The 20,804-nt window shown below is 43.9% G+C and overlaps 1 protein-coding gene across 1 annotated transcript in view; it reads left to right on the top strand.

The window, feature by feature from the left end:
* The window catches only part of LOC114029537 (PR domain zinc finger protein 16-like), a 113,591-nt gene extending 93,353 nt beyond the window's left edge, over positions 1–20,238 (top strand). Inside the window, exons 11-14 of the mRNA XM_027844025.1 lie at positions 4,517–4,686; positions 6,167–6,341; positions 12,243–12,473; positions 17,981–20,238. Coding sequence (XP_027699826.1) covers positions 4,517–4,686; positions 6,167–6,341; positions 12,243–12,473; positions 17,981–17,993 — 589 coding nt within the window. The 3' untranslated portion in view covers positions 17,994–20,238. The remainder of the gene's footprint in view (positions 1–4,516; positions 4,687–6,166; positions 6,342–12,242; positions 12,474–17,980) is intronic.
* The last annotated feature ends 566 nt before the right edge of the window (positions 20,239–20,804 follow it).

Genomic DNA, 20,804 nt, shown 5'->3' with positions numbered 1-20,804 from the left:
GGAAGGAAGGAAGGAAGGAAGGAAGGAAGGAAGGAAGGAAGGAAGGAAGGAAGGAAGGAGGAACAAAGGGAAGAAGGGAGGGAGGGATGAAGGAACAAAGGAAGGAAAAAGACCTGTCTGTGGAATTTGTGAAACTGGACTGACACTGAGTTTCCACCAGAAACCATAGCAGGAATTTGAGGAGAGAACAAAACCTTGTTTCTCTACAGTGGAGCAGACGTGTTGCTTCTAGAGGCAGAGGAATGGACAAAATGACCTCAGATCAAAATGACTTCCAGTATAACCCAAACCCTCCCCCTTTCAGTCTGTCTTCTGAGTCTCCAAACCTAGATTTTACTGAGCCATGTTTCAGAGTGGAGAACACGGAAACTATAAGCATCTTAGAAGGGTGTTTCATAAAGGTCTCCCTGTTTCTTCTCCAAATAATGGGCTTATGTTGCTGAGATCAAATCCCAGGCACAGCTGTAACACATCTGGAAGGTGCGTGCATGTGGCACCTAATAGTCTCAGACTTCAGCCACCCCTCCCTCCCTGCCAAAGGGAATTCTTGATGTGTTGGGAAAACCACCCTACTGGATGGGCTGAGCAGAGTACCCCTAGATTGGTGGGCACTTTCCAGGGGCCCCAGTCATCCAGGACCATGCCTCCTCAAATGATCCACAGAGTCCCTAAACCAGGGCTGGCTTTGCCTGCTGGACATAGTAAAGGAAGAGCCCTGCATATGTCTTACGAGCCTCTGGACATGGTCAGACCTATGCTTTAGGAAAAATAACTTTGGCGACTGTGTGGAGAAAGAATTGGACAGGGGAGACCCTGGAGGCAGGGAGGATGATTGGGAGGCTTTTGTAATAGACCAGTTGAGAGGTCAGAGTTAGGATGGCGGTTGTGGGAGCGGAGAGAAGACAGGGGATGTATCGGAGGATGTTGTGGAGGTATAAAAGGCATGGTTTGGCACTGATTGGATACACACAGCTGCCAAAGTTATTTTTCTAAAGCATAGGTCTGACCACATCACTTCTATACTCAAAAAATTCTAATGGCTCTCTATTAGCTTTCAGATCAAACGTAAACTGCTCTGTTTGGCTCGTAAAGACCTTCACAGCCTGGCCTCTACCTCACTTTGCAGTCTTGTTATGTATTATGAACTCTCCTGCACTCTATGGTCCAATCAACCCCCACCACCCCCACAGCATTCCATCTCCCACCCCCGCCCCTGCCTTTGCATTGGTCACCTAAAACAGACTCCCTCCTCTGCCTCATGAGAGCCCTCTCTTCCTCCAAGAACATACAGCTCCAGAACCATCTTCTGCAGGAAATCTTTCCTTATCCCCCTCTGGCCCAGCTGCTAGTGTCCCCCCTCCCCAACTGCCTTGAATTTATTTTGTATTTGTCTATGGACCTCTTAGAGTGTGTATAAGACACACCGTATATCCTCATGCAGAACATAAGCTCCTTGAAGGGAGGGACTGTTTCATTCCTCATCTGTGCACCCCCAACACACAGAACAGTACCTGGTGCGTGGTGTTTGCTTAAAAAATGCCCGTTGGTTGATAGATAGGCACACCCTTGAAATCTCCCAAAACCAAAAATTACTTGTACTGTTAGCCTTACAGGGTTGTTGTGAGAAAAACATATGCGTTTTAAACACGACTCTCTGCTTGCCTATCTACCTATCTGTCTGTCTCTAAATATGTCTATCTAGCTGTCTGTCTATTCATCTATCATCTATCTGTCTATCCATCCATCATCTAGCTAACTACCTACCTATTTATCTCCCAAGATCTCTGGTCCTCAGCTTTCCCTTCTGAAAAATGAGGAAAACAGTCTTTGCATGTCTTTCACGGCAAAGGCAACATTGCTAAGTGGTACAAAAGAGGCCCGAGAGCAAAAGAATGATCAGTGTATGATCTGGTGCCATCATCCACGGAAATTGCCAATTGTCATCAGACCAGAGCTAGTTCCAGGGGAGCCCCTTGCCCCCTTAACACATTCAAAGTCCTTGTCTGGCTGGGTGGCAGGTTCAAATCCTACCTCAGATGCTCACGCACTGTGTGAGCTTCCCTTACCTCTCTGGGCCTTAGTTTTCTCATCTGTAAAATGAGGGGCCTGGGCTCGATGGCCTCTTAGGTCCCTTCTAGGTCCAAGGTTCTGAGCTCTTAGAGTTACAAAGTACATGAGGAATCCCCCTCAGATTTCTGAGGCCCCAACCCACACATCAGCGGCTGAGCCTATGGAGTCCGGGTGTCCTGACACCCAGGCTATGAGGCCACACTGCCTCAAAGATTCAGATGGATTTATTTTAGTCTTCCAGAGGGCTCTCCTAAAGAATCCTAGGTCCCTGGATTTTCTCAGCTTCAGAACTGGTCCCTTATCAGTGGAAATCAGGGTTCTTGGATTGGAATCCTGTTTGCTACTTTCCATCTGAATGAGCTTGGGCAAATCCCCCACACACCCCGGGCCTCAGTTTCCCCTTCTGTAAAATGAGGGCATTGGGCTCGATCGTGTCTAAGGTTCCTTCCAGCTCTCTACTCTTCTCTGCTTTCCTGAGTTCTCCCAGAGGTTCAGCCTAGGGAGACCCAGGTCCCTTGTTCATTACAAAGCCTCTGCCTGTGCCTTTTGCATGGCTCACTGCTGCCCTCTTCAGGCCTCCTACAGTACTGCTTCCAATCGCTTCTGAAGGGCTGTCCCAGGAAGACTGGGGGGCCACGGGCCTTTGGGAAACACCCTGTATCCACACTATGTACACACCATGGGGTCTGGAGATGAACACTCAGAGACCTGGATTGAGATCTCACGTCTCTTACTTGCTACCCCGTACCTCTTTTTCTTCATCTATGAAATGAGAGGGTTAGATTGGATGACCTTTGAGGTCCCTTCACACTAATCAATGAGCTCAGCCAGAGCACAGCGCCCATGCACGCCCTTTCTCCTTCCAAGGGTTCCTGCCCAGCTCCCTCCTCAACTTCTCCTAAATCCCAAAGGCCACTGTGCTATTGTCTGGCCCCTGGGAAGTTTGATGGGACTGTAGCCCCAGTCAGTTAAGTACCGACTACATTCTAGGCACTGTGCTAAGTGCAGGAGAGACAAAAACAAAAATCCCTTGCCCTCCAGGAGCTTACATTCTAATACAGGAAACAGCATGGACACCTGTATAGATAGATACACAATACACCCCAAATTAACCAATGAATTTTGAAGAGGGAATGCCAGCAGCTTTACAAACCAAACCAGACTCTCACAAGCCAGGGGCATTAGTGGGTATTTGTTCATTTTCTAAACTATTTTTTTTTATTCTGCATGACCTCGTGGACAGGGTTCCAGGCTTAGACTGAAGTCAGGAAGATGTGTGTTCAAATCTAGCCTGAGATACTTCCTTGCTGTGTGACCTTGGGCAAGTCACCTAAGCACTGTTTGCCTAGGTTTCCTCAATTGTAAAGTGAGGGTAATAATAGCACCTACCTCTCAGGGTTGTTGTGAGGATCAAATGAGATGATAATCATAAAGGGCTTAGCAGAGCACCTGGCACATAGTAGGTCCTATGTAAATGTTAACTATTATTATTGTTATTCTAGCACATATGTATGATATATACTTTTTAAACCTTCAGTCTATGCTTTCTCTACTACTCATCTCACCTTGTATCAAGGAAACATTTTTCTTTCCCATCAACCTTTTATAACGGGGAAGAGGAAGGGCCCCCCCCCCCAGAGCCATGGCTATCGACTTTCTTACCTTCACACTTTGGCATAAGATGTACCTTCAAACCCTGTTGTGGGGGGAGACATCCATGTCAACTGATATGTAGGGAGATGGGCTAGTGGGCCCTGGAACAGAGCCACCATCATACCGTAGCATCTATTTTAACAAATTATTCTTCTTCAATAGCTACAAAGTTCCACCATTCCTACGCTATGGAATGCCTTCAAGTGTTGTTAGCGCTCTCTAAATTCTGGCACCTCAGAACAAAGCCCCAGGTTCCCAGTCCTAGTTACAGCTCTGGACATCCCCATAATCCCCTATTAGCAATGATTCTCCATACCAAATTCATGAATTTAAATCTTCATTGAAGTCATGGAAAATAATAAAAATAATAATCATTGCAAGCATTTCTATAGTGCCTACTATATGCCAAGCACTGTCTAAGGACTTTATAAATATCTCAATCCTCACAATAACCCTGAGAGATAGGTACCATAATTATCTCCATTTTACAGATGAGGCAACTGAGGCAAACAGAGGTTAAATGACTTGCCCAAAGTCATACAGCTAGGAAGAGTCTGAGGCCAGGCCCAGGGCTCTATCCACAGAGCCACCCGACTGATTCTTTCTGTTTGTATGGTGGTTTACAAAATGCTTCCCCACTCATTCGGTAAATGTGAGAACTGAATGGGGCCTGGGGTCCCCTGCCTTTGAGCCTGAGCTGCAAGGGTCCTCCCTAGCTTCTTGGAGTCTGGTCTCTAATGAGGGTGTTTATTCTCTCCCCCTTAACTCATGGGTCCTGGGGTGTATCTTGCAGGTGTAAATACTGCGACCGGTCATTCAGCATTTCCTCCAACCTCCAGCGGCATGTGAGAAATATCCACAACAAGGAGAAACCCTTTAAATGCCACCTCTGTAACCGGTGTTTTGGACAGCAGACTAACTTGGACAGACACCTGAAGAAGCATGAACATGAGAATGTTCCAGGTAGACTGTTTGGGAATTTCCTTTGGTTGTTCGGTCGTTTTTCAGACATGTCCCACTCTTTGTGGTCCCATTTAGGGTTTTCTTGGCAAAGATACTAGAATGGTTTGCCATTTCCTTCTCCAGCTTATTTTACAGATGAGGAAACTGAGGCAAACAGTGTCTTGCCCTAGATCACACAGCTAGGAAGTGTCTGAGGTCGGATTTGAACTCAAGTCTTCCTGACTCCATACCCGGCACATTATGCTCCTAGCTGCCTAGACCAGGGGTCAGCAAACTACAGCCCACAGGATAAATCCAGCCCAGCTCTTGTTTTTGTATGGCCCAAGCACTCAGAATGGTTTTTACGTTTCTGGCTGTACAAAAACAGTCAGCCTATCCTGCCATGGTCCTACACAATCAGAGCATCAGAGGGGAAAATGAGAACTAGGAAGAGAGGAAGAAGAAAAAGAGAGGAGGGGGAGAGAGAGAAAGAAGGAGAAACAGGGTAAGCATATACAATAAGCAGACCTACTATGTGCCAGGCACTGAACTCAGTTCTAGGGGATAGAGAGAGACAAAAACAAAGTTGTCCCTACCCCCAGGAAGCATTCTGTCAAAGAGGACATATATACATATAATTAAATACAAAATAGGGACTGTGATTTCATCGAAATAGGGACTCCCACATGAGGAAATTCCCTCCACCAATACAGGTCAGCACCTCCTTAATATTAGGGCATCGTCTAGAGCATTGAGGAATCAAGTAATATGTTCAGGGTCACACACCCGGAATAGATCACAGGCAGAACTTGAAGCCAGGTCTCCAAGACCATCTCTCTATCTCTAAGCCACATTGCATCTTAGAGAGTAAAAAGAGCACTGGTTCTGGAATCAGAGGACCTGAGTTCAAATCCTGCCATTCATTTATCTGTGAGACCATGGGCAAGTCACTTTTTCTCTCTTGGCCTCAGTTTTCTCATCTGTAAAATGAGGGGGTTGTCTTGGGTGACCCCTAAGGTCCCTTTCACCACTAAATCTGTGATCCTATGATATCCAAGATACTTAGCTAACCCAGATATTTAAGACTATAGAACTGAAGGCTATTGATAAAAAACATGCCAAATGCATAAATACATTAAAGGTCAATTCAAAGTAATTTCAGGGGGGCACCAGAAACTGGAGACATCTCATGTCAGAGTTGGGATGGGAAGAGAGGGGAGTGGAGGTAAAGCGGGGGGTGGCAGAGAGGGTGCGAGGTAATCGATTGCATAAGAATTCTTTTGTTTACCCCAGAAAAGTGTTTTCGTTAAATTAAAACATACAATCTGAGATTTTTCCAAATATTTAAAAAGAAACACCCCAAGTTTGCGGTCAGCAGCTTTTACGCTTGGCCCAGATTGGCTGGGCTGGGCCTTGGCCAATTCCGAGCCTCTAGGACAGCCAGAGTAATAAAGAGTATTGCTCCTTACGGCTGTCTTCCCCACCCATGATTCCTTCTCAGTGAGCCAGCACGCCGGAGTCATCACGAATCACCTTGGGACCAGCGCTTCCTCCCCCAACTCAGAATCAGACAACCATGCACTTTTAGATGAAAAAGAGGACTCATATTTCTCTGAAATCAGAAACTTTATTGCAAATAGCGAGCTGAACCAAGCATCAACTCTAACAGATAAAAGGTAAGAAATGTAATAACAGTTATTACCGTATGAATGACCCAAAGGTCCCAATTCACATTGTAAAAAACAATGCCAAGAGCTTATGTGTGTGTGCGCATGGATGCTTTACCCAGCACTGGCTAAGGTCCAAAAAAAAAAAAGTATTTATTTCAATTGAATTTCTGTTTATTCTTCTGTGATGGAAAATCAGTTTGGGGTTTTTTTGTTTTGTTTTGTTTTGTTGTTTAACTTTAGTATTATTATCTCTTCTATTAGAATATAAACTCCCTCAGGGTAGAGGCTATATTTGTTTTTGAATTTATATCTCCAGTACTTGGCACTTAGTAAGTGCTTACTAACTATTTTTTCATTCATTCATTCATCTTTCCTTGGTCATTCTAATACGAGAAAGTACTGACCAAGCTGGCATCCCTACTATGAAATTCAAACTTAGGCTCTAATTCACAAACATTTTCATTTGCTCGAAGACAGTAATGACTTTAAGGAACCAGATTAAGTTAAAACAAGCAAATGATTAGCATTAGCGAAAGTGCGGCATAGACAGGGCATCAATTTAAGAATTTGCTAATTGTTCTTCTAGGCAGCAGAACACGATGCTCAGTCAGTGGCTGAGCTGATTCTGTGGCTGTAATTCTTAGCCATATGTTATGGTACTGGATGTGATTTCCTGCCACGTGTGTGGCCGTGGCAGTGAAGGCCAGTTACTGACCAGCTATCCAAGGCACACCACACATTTCTCTATTATGGGGCAGCCTTGTTTCTGGCTCTTTAGACCCAAAAGATCTATTGATTATCGTTATTTTTTGAATCTACCTTGTAATCTATCTTACCTTATTCTTTGCTTAGATCTGAGATTGATTCCTAGTGTTTCTGTTTTAGATTAGGTTTTGTTTTTTTTTTTTAAACAAGTATAGCACACCAGAAATTTACTGTAGCCACCTTTCCTCAAAGCACTAATTTTTCATAGTCCATTAATACATCCAGCACCAATAATTTCATCTGCTGTGGGACCTCCCTTCACCCATGCAGATAGCAGCCTGTCTATGATTCAGTAGCTAGGCCTTAGAAAGTGTTCTGAGACTCAGAGAGATTCGGCAACCTGTTCCTTGGTCACCTAATTATCAAAGAGAGGGTCAGGTCTTCTGATCATGGGTCTCCACCACGCACACATTGTTTGGATTTTCTTGAAGCCCAGGAGTCCTTGCTGTTTCTGTGCTCTTCAGGACTCAGTTGCAGTGAATAATTTTCATTCCTCAACTCTAAACTTCCTTAAATATGATGCCAAGTCCAGGCCTCGGCAAGGAGTCATAATTCACAGTCCTGTGGTGAAGCCAGACATGAAGAAACCCAACAACCAGGGATACTTTATTGGGTCTCCTGACACATTTGGCCCAGTTATCTCCCGAAGGAACAAGTGGCTAAAACCCACCAGCAGACTAGTTAACTTTTTCACATCTTTGTCCCTACTCTTCACAATAGCTCCCTTACATTCAATTAAGTTCAACTCAATCGCACAAACATTTTAAAGTGACTACTATGTGCTGAGCACTGCTTGTCAATCAGTCACAAAGCATTTATTAAGTGCCTGCTATGTGCCAGGAACTGGGAAAAGTACTGGAGATATAAAGACAAAACAATCCCTGCCCTCAAGAAGCTTACCTTCTAATGGAAGAAAACACATATACAGATAAGTGAATGAAAGATATACCTAAAACAAATGCAAAGTAATTTTTTTGCTGGGGAGAAACATTAATAATGGGGAACATTAGTCAAGGGTCTTGAAGGAGGTAGTGCTTATGCTGCAAAGAGAGTCCAGGGCTCCAAGAGTTGAGGAGGGAGAGCATTCCAGGCTTGAGGGACAGCCTATGAACAGGCCCAGGGACAGGAGATGGAACAGCAGTCCAACGAGTTTATTTGGAACATAAGAGTATGGAGGGCAACCAGGAAAGAAAAATGGAAGCCGTCTTATGAAGACCTTTAACTTTCAAACAATAAAGTTTGTGTTTTATGATGGCATCCATAGGGAGCCCCTGAAGCTTCCTGAGCGAAGGAGTGACATGTTTAAACATAAGTCCTGGCTTTGCCATCCAACTCAATATATGACCTTGGTCATTTTATCTCTTTAGGATCCAGCTTCCTCACTTGTAAAAAGAACATGATAGACCCTAAAAATTCATTCCAATTCAAAAAAATGTAACTATGAGATTATATATAATCATATATTATATATGTATGTGTGTTTATGTAGCACATATAATTATATATTCTATATAATTTTATTAATAAATATATAACATGAATATATTATTATGAGATATATAATCATAGGATTCTATAACTGATGAATGATGAGACAATAAGGTACTTGAGTGTTTACTCATCTTTGTATCTCTCCAGTACCTAGCAGAATGCTTTGCACATAGTAGGCACTTTAAAATAGGTGTTGACTGATGGAATTTCTTGAAATAATGCAGAGTAGCACATAGTAGGTGCTTTGAAATACATATATTGACTGAAGGAATTTCTTGACATAATATACATTAGCACATAGTAGGTGCTTTAAAATATATGTCTGTTGACTGAAGGAATTGATTGAAATAATATACAGTAGCAGGGTCAGAAACATGGATAAGGTCAATATGAACCAGCCGGCCCAGACAGCTACAGCAATCATTCTGGGAATCAGAAGTTCTCTGTTTATCCAGCTGATATCAATGTTAGTTGCTTAGATTATTAACATTATCCAGCTTTTATCCAGGAAACATGCTTTCTCCAAGTGATCAGAATCTTAGCTGTTTAAACAAAAAAAAAAAAAAGAAAGAAAAGACCAAGTGTTGGCTAATTAATGCAGGAGGAAAAATAATTGACAAAGCCATCAATTATCCTCTTGTTTGTTTAGTTAAGAGGTTGTGTCTCCATTATGTCCACGGGTGGTCATTAATAAAGATGAAACTGTTGAGATTTCAAAAGTGGGCTTGAATTTTATAGTCTTGCATTTCATCAGAAAGTCATTATCAGCCAGCGATTTCCTGTGGAAACACCTGTGATCAGGACCACAAACCTAATTTAAACTAACATTTAGCTTCAAGAATTGGAGTGTGTGGAGAAGGCTCATTCATTAACAAACAGATTTTTCCCTCTCTGCTGCAGACATCAGCCAGTGTTCAGTCTTCTGACATAAATCTGGGGGCACAAACAAACATAAGCTGGTATATGTGTACATACACACACACACACACACACAACCAAGTTTAACTGCAAAGGGCTGCCACCCCCCCACCCCCACCCCCTTCATGAAGCCCTCCATGCTATTTCAATTATTTAACAGATGAATTGTCAGATAAGGGGGATGGAGAGAGCAAGTCTGAACAAAAGATGCTTTCTTTTTCTCCCTGAGTTATTCATCAGTGTGGGGTGTACTCCACAGTGTGACGACTGAAACCCTGCCCCCCGACACACTGTCAGAACAGAGGGCAGCCCTGAGCGCTGAGTCCAGGGCCAAATTTCACCTATTTTCCTCAGGCTGATGTTGTCAGGGAGCATTCTCTGACTTACCTTCTCTTGAGTCTCCAGCTGCATCTGCCAAATGGCACGTTTTAAAATAGGGATTCTTAACCCTGAGGGTCCATGAACTTACTCTGTTAATATTCGATATTTCAATGTAATCAGTTTCCTTTGTAATCCTATGTAGTTTATTTTAGGCATTTAAAAACATTGTAGGAAGGAATCCAGAGGCTTCACCAGATCGATACAAAAACATTAAGAATTCCTCTTTTTAAACCCTTTTTCTCTTTTCCAGGTACTTCCTTCAAATATGTACATACACACATGTACAACCACACATGCACATACAAACACACACATGAAGCAACTGAGATCCCCTTCTCAAGCTGAGTATCAGATCTAGTCACGCAAGGGCAGGAACTGAGTCTTGAATGCAGTTTTTAGGTTAAAACTGTGAGCTACAGCAAAATAACCCCTCTGGTGGCATTTCCTGGAGGAAATGAGGAATCTTTCAACTTTGACTGATGTAGATTTGGGGGGAAAAAAAAAAAAACCCAGTTAGCCCGAGTGCAAGGACTCTGGCCCAGACTGGCTACAGAGAGCCAGAGGGAGAGTTCGGCCATCCTCTGGAGGAAAATCAATCACAATTCTCTAAAACAAACACACTCCTGATATGTTTAGACTAGGTGACAAAAGGCAGCCCTGAGAAGGAAAGCCTCTTGGTTTGGTTTGGGTTGTTTTTTTTTTTTAAAGGCTTCTTTTGCACCGGAAATTTACTTCACCGAAGAACCAATCAGGACACCCCTATACTGTTCCATGTCCTCGGTACCCTAGTATTAAAAACACTCCTTTATCTTTGACACTTTAAAGTTTACTGAGTCCTTTCCTTGACAACCCTTTGAGGCAGGCTGCGTTATCTTGAGACTTCAGTCTCATGGGCAGGTGATGACTATGTGAGAAATCTGGATCCGTGGAGCAAAGACCCAAGGCCAGATGCTTCACTCCCTGCCCCAGGTGTATTTTTTCTTCAGGAGACACTAAGGCTGTGTCTGTGCACTGTGAGATGTGTTGATACAAATAGGATTGGAGAGGACAGCTTCCAAAGTCCCTTTTCAGGGCTAGTGTTCTATGTAGTAAGGTTCCTTCTACCTCTGATATTTTATTTTCTAAATTCTGTGCCTCCCTTTTACTTCTGATAATTTATGTTTTCATGTTATTCCATGATCTAACATTCCATGACCTAAGATGCCCTCCAACCCTGACCTTCTTTGTTCTAAGATCCCTTCCAGCTCTAACATTCTGGCTCTAAGATCCCTTCCAGTTCTGACATTCTGGTTGTAAGGTCCCTCCCAGCTCTGACCTTCTCCGTTCTAAGGTTCCTCACAGAATATTCTCTCTCTAAGGTCCCTCCCAGTTCTGACTTTCTCTTTTCTAAGGTTCCTCATAGAACAGCACCTGCACCCCAGCTCTAACACTCTCTGTTCTCAGTTCTGATATTCTAGGTTCTATATTCCAAGCCCCCTTCTGGCACTTATATCTTATCTTTCTAGGGGCCCATTCTGGCTCTTATGTGACCTGAATGGAAAGCCAAAGATTCTGTCAGGAGCCAGTCACCTGTAGTCATTGTCTACATGCCACCACACCATCAGATATTTAGAATAACAGACTTCCAGATGATGACTTGAATTTCTTACACCTCTTCTCCAGAAATGGTTTAGGTCATACAAATACACCTTGACCACAGGAACTGAGCTGGGTACATTAGGTATAATGGTAAAACCATTGGATAAGAGATCTCGGACTGTAAGAGACCTACCTCACAAGCCATACAGTCTAAGCCTCTCATTTTACAGAAAAAGAGCTTGAGGATAATGTATGTGATGGAGCTAGAGAAAGGGTGGGATGGCATGGAAAGATAAATAATCACATATAACCATTCCCCAGAGAACTTTGCCTATGGGGAAACCCACATCCATCCTACCCTCTTCATATTCCTAGTTTCTTTCCTAAGCCAACATAATGTCATCTCTCCCCCTCACTTCAAAAAAAAAAAAAATGCTAACAAAAGCTGTGTCTTCTATGCACATCTGGCTAAAATGTTTTAAGATTCTCATTGTTTGAGTAGAATGCATACCATTTTCCAGTCTCACTCATTAGTATATGTTTTCTGTGCCTGTCACAATAATCCATTAGCTAGAAGAAACCGTACCGTGTCAAACAGCTTAGACCACATCCTCAGAATACCCTGATGAAGGATGGATTGTATTTGCTGGGAATGGGGTAGAGAGAAGATCGTCCAGGGGCTGGTCTATCCAGGCTGATCATGGGACCAGTACAGATGGCCATGGCTAATGCTCCTTCTCTGGAAATGCCCTGTTTTTGTCCCTGTCCTTTCAGGCCAGAAATTCAGGACATTGATAGCAATTCTCAGTGCCATGGGTTAGCCAACGAAAAGTCAGAGGATGTAGATGAAGAGGAGGAAGAGTTGGAGGAGGAAGATGATGACAGCCTGACAGGGAAGTCCCAGGATGAGACAGTCTCCCCCACAGCAGAGCCCCAAGGAGCCTATGAGGATGAGGAGGAGGAAGAGCCCACATCACTCAGCATGAGCTTTGATCACACAAGAAGGTGGGTGCCGCCATTTGTCTGGAGCTCCCCATGGTGGGTTGGTGGGCTCTGACTCCATCCAGAGTGGCTGGGTGGTGGAGGGAGAGGAGCAGGGATGAAGGCTTGATTGGCAAGCCACGGGGGCTGAGTTCACTTTATTTTTTTGGACTGCAAATCAATTTAAGCCTTCATTTCCAGTATAGTTTCTATCCCCACACCCCAAAGCCGCCTTCAGGGCAGAGTTAAGAGCTACTGCCACAGAAGGAAAATCCAAAAGACTTGTGTCTCGGCCAACTGCATGGACTCATGGGACTGGAGCTGCAAGGGACCTCAGATATTATTGAATTCAACCCCTTCGTCTTATGGGAGAGAAACTTGAAAGCCAGATAAGGGAAGTGATTGACTTAAGTTGCAGAGTCAAGACTATAATAACATTATATAATATAATTATATGTTACATGCAATATAATTATACAATATAACATAATATAATAATAATATAATAATAATGGCCAACATTAATATAGGGCTTTGAAATTTACAAAACACTTTATATAGATTGTTTCATTTAATTCTTGTGAGGTAGGTGCTATTATGATTCTCATTTCAAAGAGGAGAAAACTGAGGTCAAGTGACCTGTTTAGGGTCAAACAGTCAGTATCTTAGGTAGAATTCAAACCCAGGTCTTCCTGACTCCAAATCTAGTTCTTTACCCACCATCATGTGCGTGCTCCTTCCAGCTCTGGTATTCTATCCCTACTGTGTGCATGCACCGAAGAGGTCTCCCTTGGTACTTGGCCCAGTTCAAGGAGAGGAGGGAGGTACTATCATGGTAGGAATAAGAGTTATCTGATGGCCATGGCCTCTACTCTTGTCTGCCTCCTGCTGGTTGAATCCCGACAAAGCTAGGAACATCAGACAGGTCCCTGGAAGGGCCAAAGGAGTTAGCTGAGATGGCCAAGGAGGCATAAAATCTAGGCAAGTTGGATAATTTTAATAGTTGTCGATCAAACCACCAGAGCTAGAAAACCTCTGAATACCCACCTCCCTTCTACTGCCTTGGCCTCTAGATGACGTCCAAAGATCCAGGCCACTAGAGGACTAGCCATGGAGTCAGGAAGGTCTGGATTCAAACCTGCCTCAGGCATCACTAGCCATGAGCGAGTCATTTCACTTTTTCTGGGCTTTAATTTCCTCATCTGTAAAATTAAAGGGTTAGATTCGATGACCTCAAAGGTCCCTTCCCTAAATGGACAAATCTGTGATCCAGTGACTTAATTCCAAACTCCTTCATCGGTCACTCCCTGTAGCGGTCCAACTCCAGTTACATTGGGATGTTAATGCACAAAACGCATAAACAGCTCTCTGGAGACTAAGTTCAAAGCCTCATGACTTGAGATGAAGCCCCACACAGATGAGGTGGGTCAGAGCAATGGAACTGGCCATAGTGAATATATTTGTTGGCCAGGGGTAGCGGAAGATTGAAAACTCTGTAGAGGAAATCCAGCCAAGGTTGAGATGATGAGCTTGGGACTTCTCCAGCTCGGAAATTAATGGAGGTTCTCAGCCTCTTCAAAAGCCCTCGTGACTTGTGACCTTGAATCACCTGTGTGACCTTAGGCAAGTTATCTCCTCTCTCTGGAAGAGACCTGAGTTTCCTCATCTGTAAAATAAGGGGCTTGGCCTAGTGGCCCCTGAGGCCCTTTCTGCCTCTCAGTCTGGGATAAAGGACCCCTGGTTCTCTTAACCCAGATCCGATCAGGCTCAGTCCGGGGGAAAGTTTCCCATCAATTGGAACTGGCCAAATATAGAAAGAGCTGTCCCGGGATGGGAGAGGTTCCCCTTTATTGGAAGTCTTTGAGCAAAAGCTGGGGGTCCATTTATCAAGACGCTTAGGGAGGATTCCTGATCCAGATGTGGGTAGGTCCAGATGGGCCCTGAGGTCTCTTCCAGTGCTGAGACTCTGGGGTTCTGGTTTCTGAGTAATCAAAATGCCTCCCTGAATACTCCAGGCTTAGAGTTTGTCGGGCATGAGAAAGGAGGAGACTTCCCATGAGCTGGGGCTCATTACAGCACCCTTCTAAAAAGGGGCTGTGACAACCCACGAGGCCAAGGGAATCGGATAGAAGAGCATGGGTTCTGCAGATTCTCAAACAGGCTAAGGACAGAGCCTGTTTCTCTTGTCTCCTTCGGCACCATCCACCGCCACCATTACCCTCAGGGCCATTCCAGGAGTTTCCATCAGGAAACTCTGGGAATAAATTCCATTTCCCAGCGAATCACACCAGACTCTCCAACCCCTGGGAATGCGCGTCCCAGGCCTCCATTAAGAACTATATTAGGTTCCTGAAGTAATTAAGGACTGGTTATCCATCAACCAGCTCGACCAGACACCAGCCATCTAAACCCAAGCTCTTAGGCAACCTGAGGGCATGGTCCGGGTGCTGGCAGTGCGTGCACCCGTGACCACCCATCCTTCTTTCCTTCGGATTTCTGTTCATGCGCCCTGGCCCCCGCATCCTGTGTATGTCTATGTGCGTGTATGTGTGTAGCTTCCTGTCTGTGTGTGTCTGTGTGTCCATCTCTCTGTGCATGTGGCTTGTGGAGGCTCTGTGGGGTATGCATGCAGGCACCCAGTCAGCCGTTCGGGCATCAGTAAAAGCCTTCCGAGGCCAGACCAGCTAACAAACAGGTCACCCCCTTCCCTCCCCCTGGTCCTTGGTACAGGTGTATGGAGGAGGAAGAAGCCGGCCTGTTAGATTTGGAGCAGATGCCGAATTTTGGGAAGGGGCTGGATCTCCGCAAAGCAGCTGAGGAAGCATTTGAAGTTAAAGATGTGTTTAATTCCACCTTAGACTCTGAGGCAATAAAACAAACCTTGTACAGGCAGGCTAAAAACCAGGTAGGTATCTCTCTCTCCGAGCATCATGCCTGCCTCCTCCCCTCCCCTCCCACTGAGTCGCCAACAGCCTCTTGGGGTCCGTGGCTAGAGAGCTCTTTGGTTCCCACCAGACTGCCCCTTCCTGGCAGGGCTGCCCTGAGACCATGCTCACCTTGTTGCCAGTTTACAACTTGGAAACTTTCCGGTCACTTTTTTCGAATCCAGGCCTTCGGCTGGAGGGTCATAAGGTGACTACCTTGCCCCGTTGTTTTTAGTGACCCTGGGATATAAGATAGAGACTGGAGCTGTGATTTTATCGGTATCAGACCTCTCAGATGAGTTAATTCCATCTGCCAATTCAAGTCGGCACTTTTCTCTGAGACTTCCAGTCTTTAACCCTTAACCTGGGATGATAACAGGCGAAGCTGCTTGCCCAGAATCACATAACAAGTATGTGCCAGAGACAGGACCTGAACCTGGGTCTTCCTGACTCTGACCCCCTGGCCGATTTACCATGCTTCCTCTTCTTTGATCTGCTCAGATAGAATTAAATCCTAAATTCGACCTGCGCCAGTGTTATAGTTGAGTGATGGATCTGTGATCTCCTCAATTCCTGAGTTCCCTCCATCCATGCAGATGGCAACCCACCCAGGCCTGCCCATCTGGTGTGACTTCATTGTACCAAGAGCATCAAAATTAAGTCTGTAGATGAAGCGTCCTGTGCCCCATGTCTACCGTTCTGCCACTCTCACTATAGCAATTTGGGGGAGGGAGGTTGCTTCTCTGTTTTAAATCTTTCCTTGTTTTCATGGGTTGCCCTGGCCAAAAAAGTGTCATCACTAGGTGGGCAGCCAACTCTTCATGACTGGTTAGTCCAGTCTTCAGAAAACAGACGTGGTCTTCTGAATAGAATTTGGATATTTTGGAAGTTTTCCTTTTATCTTATTTCTCCCTTTCTTTTCCTTTCTTTCTCTTTCTTTTGTTCTTAAAAAAAACCACCACCAACAACAATCAGCAAGTGCTTTGGTTGTAAAAATGACTATTCTCTTGACCAATAACTCTCTGATTTGTTTTTGTCCATTTGGACCAAGCCAAGGCACCTCAGATTGGCACTGAGACCAGAGATTGTACCATTTCCAGGAAAGGGGACAACTGTTAGCAGCCCCTTAGCCTCAAATTGTTCAGAGCCTTTCCTCAAAAGAAGTTCCAAATGTCTTCTCATTCAGTCCTACTTTAAAAGCTGATGTATATATATCCTGTGGGTCCCACAGATAAGAAAAAAAAAACAGGCTCAGAGGAAATGTCTTTAATGTTATTTTCTTAAGAGAGAAGCCATTTGAATGGCATAATAGCGTGCTAGGCTTACAGTCAGGAAGATTTGGGTTAAAATCCCCTCTCTGATACTTACTATCTGCATGACACTGGGCAAGCTGTCTAAGACTCAACCCACTCACTAAGTTACAGTAGGCTATAGGTGGGTCATGGGGTACATAAGAAGAAGGATTTCTCACATCAACAAATCTGCATGTTCTCGAGGTATTGACCTAAGGGATATTGTTTTCCAAACATATTGCCTATATTTAGAACTTCACTCCGTATCTAAGATCCTAGAGAGTGAGGTCGATTTCTTTTCCACGTTCTATGCAAGACCCAACCAGGGACAGGTGCTAACTAAATGTCAAGCTTAAGTTACCTTGTCTGTCTAGACAGGTTGAGAGGAGGACACCGATGGGGGCTCGGCACAAGCCATTTGCATGTCTCTGTCTTTTGTCTTTTTACTAACCCTGCAAAGGGCATCCCCTGTAGGAATGGACAAGAAATGTTTTGTTTTGTTTTGTTTTTTCCCCTATAAGTTCAATCATTTCCAACAAGAAGACATTTATAGAAATCACTCTGAGTGCTCTGATGGAAACATTTCATATTGACTCCGTCAATCAATCAATCAATCGATAAACATTTATTAAGCGGCTATTATGTGCCAGGCACTGTGTTAAGCTCAGGCCATTGAAATTATAAAAAATAAAAGAAAGTACACTTCTCTGCATCATAGATTTGGGTTATTTAACTGATGATTTAAAGCAACAAAATGTGATGGTGTTTCTCTCATCATTCTGTCAGTCAGGGCAATCATGGCCCTCCATCCCCATGGGCTTGGCTTTGATGGGAGTTCCTACAGAATCAACATAGGCAGACCTATTCCCACTCTCCCACTTAATGCCCAGGCCCACTGTCACCTGACAGGTGGGTTTTGTTCATCTTTGCTGGCAACCAGAAACAATTTGCCTATGCCCAGGATTGTATAATTCTCACCCTGGGAAGATACAATCACAACAGAGTCCCTGCCCTCATGGGGATTATAGTCTAGTAGGAGGCCAAGACCAAAACACAAATGTCCATAATATGCAATATGCTAGATGCGTGTCTTGGAGAAGTGCAGAACAAAGTGTTCTGTGAGCATGAAGAGGGAAAGGCATGAGCTGCACAGCTATGCCTCCTTGTAAAGGTGAGGCTGCCTGGGTGGTTTTCCAGGGTGGTTTCCCAGGGAATAACTGGGCCACTTGTTGGGGATTTCTCCATGTCATTCTAGATCTATTCACTCATCTCCCTTGACGTTTGTCTGTGTTGTGGTCTCTTTCCTTCCCACCAGGCTTATGCAATGATGCTTTCTCTGTCTGAGAATGCTCCTCTTCACGCTTCCTCCCAGAATTCTCTGGACGCTTGGTTGAACATGACGGGAGCAGCGTCAGAGACGGGGGCCTTCAACTCCATTAACCACCTCTGAGAGGTCACGGAGGCACTGGGGACAGAGTCCAGAGTGAGAAGACTCCCATGCTATTAATCCCCTCTTGCAGAAATTCTGGACAACCACAAGACAGAGCAGAGACCCTCAGGGAAGTCTCTAGGCTTTGGGCTGGGGAAACAGAACTCTTCACCTGTGATCTGCAACGCCTGATTTTGGGGTTGTTTTTGTTTTTGTTTTTGTTTTTTAAATCTACCCACCGTAGTTTGTCTCTGATTTCTCAAACTGAACCTCAGAACCCAGAGAATCCCTGAAGCAGTCCCAGGATTTCACCATCTCTAAGAATAGTTTTTGGAAACACAGCTAATCTGTGGTACAATAATAGCACATTAACAGCGATCAAAACCTAGTTCATTAGAATTGTGAGACAGCAACCCCCCTCCCCCCCATCAGACCAGCTAATGTAGAATTTTTAATCTGATATTAAAGCCATTTGGCCATTTCAGGGGACCTGAATGGCACTTCTTAAGGGAAGAGGATAGACCTAGTTGGGCTCTAAAGAGATAGATCACTTTTAAGTTGCTATTTTTTGTTTTTGTTTTTGTTTTTTCATATATAATGAAAAGGACAGAAATAACTGTTTTAGTAAATCTTGTTACTACAGATTCTCTTTGAGCTCATGAATTTTTTAAAGTATTTTTTAAAAACTCTGAAATTACTTGCAAATTTTTTTTAAACTAGTTTTGCATTGATTTGAATGATCAGCTCCCTCTGGACATTAACCAGCCTCAAGCACAGCATAGGGATTGCATGTGCTTTTTAAATCCTTCAGGACAACCGTGGACTTTTATCCCCGCTCTCTTTTCTATCTCTCTCTCTCTCTCTCTCTCTCTCTCTCTCTTTCTCTCTCTCTCTCTTTCTCTCTCTCTCTCTCTCTGATCCTGTTTGTCCACTTGGAAAAGTGAAAATGAAGGCTCATGGAGACCTTATGTAAAAACCCTACTAGAGTAAAAATTAAGGGCCTTCCTGAGCCATTCTTAGACATGGTGTCATTGCAGATAGGACTGCCCCATGGTTGGGACTAAGAAATGTGCCTGCCACTAAGTGACTTGTAGCTAGAGCTAGGGAACCTCTAATTTTGCCCAATGGGAGGGGTCTACTGGCAATGCATCCATGGCGCCTAAATTTGATGACTTTGGGCTGATGTGAGCCACCTAGGACGCAGAGGTACAACTGAGGTGGGCGAGTGTAAAAGGGGCCCTCAGTCCCTTACATGCCGAATTCCCCCGAGATCCAAGGGGTCTTGCTTCTGTTGTCCCTGGGTCCCCACCTCCCTATTCAAGATTTGGGGCCTGTTGGCCGTTCTTGGGTCGCCCTAGAACTGTGCCCTGCTCCCTCCCACCTCGCTCTTCCACCCCCCATGATGTGGACTGGAAGAACAAAAAGCCATTTCAGTTGGCTCTCTCCCGTGGCTACCAAAGGGAGTCAAAGACTTCTAAGCCGCCAAGTTCGTATGTGTGCCTCGGACTCTGGATTCACAAGACACTATTTAACTCCCGTTTCCAATGTTTGCACAAGATCTTGGCAAGACGCGACTCAAGAACCGAATTGTGTCCACCATCGTTAGCCAGGCTCTAAGAGTTTAAGCTAGAACATTCCTTTCCTGGAAACCTCCACCCGTCCTCCAGCACCACAGTACTTGCCCATTCGAATGGGTTTTAAATTATTCCCATAGGGGCCAATTTAAAATAATAATGTTTTTTTCCTCATGGAATTTACCTTAATCTGTATATAACTTTGTAATTTTTTTCTAATTCTTTTCTTTTTCATTTCTTCATTAACAGTATTTTTTTTTTCTGGCATTAGATATCCTCATTGTGAAAAAAAAAAATGTTAATATAAGTATCTAGTGAAGGACCAAAATCGTGTATTAAGGTTGCGTGTTGTATGATTGATAACCAGGGAGTAGGACAATTTTTTTAAATTAATGTGCCAAATACCCCCTAATTGATCCCGCTGTCATTGCTGCCAATTATCCAGACAATCATATGTTGTGTTAAATTTGATTTTCGATTACAGTCGCATTTAGGATAAGTGTTCTATTTATTTCTTTTATTGTTTGGAAGGAAAGGAAAGAAAAAAAAAAACTTAATGACCCAAGAAGAAGAGAGAGGTGGGAGAGGGGAAAGGGGAAGGGGGGAGTGGGGCAAAAACCTCACCTAGGTTACCCTTTAAAAGAAAAATTTCTAGTGTAAATAGAGACAACTGTGAACCGAGGTGTTTTTAGCCAGGGCAGCCTCCGAGGTAAAAGTGCCATATTGCAAAGAATTTTACAGTGTTTATTTATAGAAAGAAATGGGAAAAGAAAAAAAAAAGAAAGAACTCAATCAGGTTGATTCCGGTTATTGTTTTCAAGTACAGCTGATGCATTCACAAAGATCATTCATTGATGATAGTTGTAAATAGTCAGAGTTTGAACTTTAGCGATAGAAATATCTATCCGTCAGGATGGTAGCTGCGGGAGGAGGGAATCCTGGGATTTGAGTTGATGGTCAACTTGCTTTGATAGATCAGAATCTAAGCGATTCTGTTTTTTCTTCTTCTTTCAAGTACGATAATGAGTCTCAGCTTTCCTTCTTTTTTTTTTCTTTATCAGTTTACCTGTCCACAGCACTAGCCGCTCCTCCAAGTATTAAGTTTTTGTGGGTAGGTCTTTTTTTGCACTGTTCAG

Source organism: Vombatus ursinus, unplaced genomic scaffold (assembly GCF_900497805.2).
Source record: "Vombatus ursinus unplaced genomic scaffold, bare-nosed wombat genome assembly UNPS02014932.1, whole genome shotgun sequence".
Lineage (NCBI taxonomy): Eukaryota > Metazoa > Chordata > Mammalia > Diprotodontia > Vombatidae > Vombatus > Vombatus ursinus.
The sequence above is the reverse complement of the archived record's forward strand: the minus strand, read 5'-3'. Positions and strand labels throughout refer to the sequence as shown.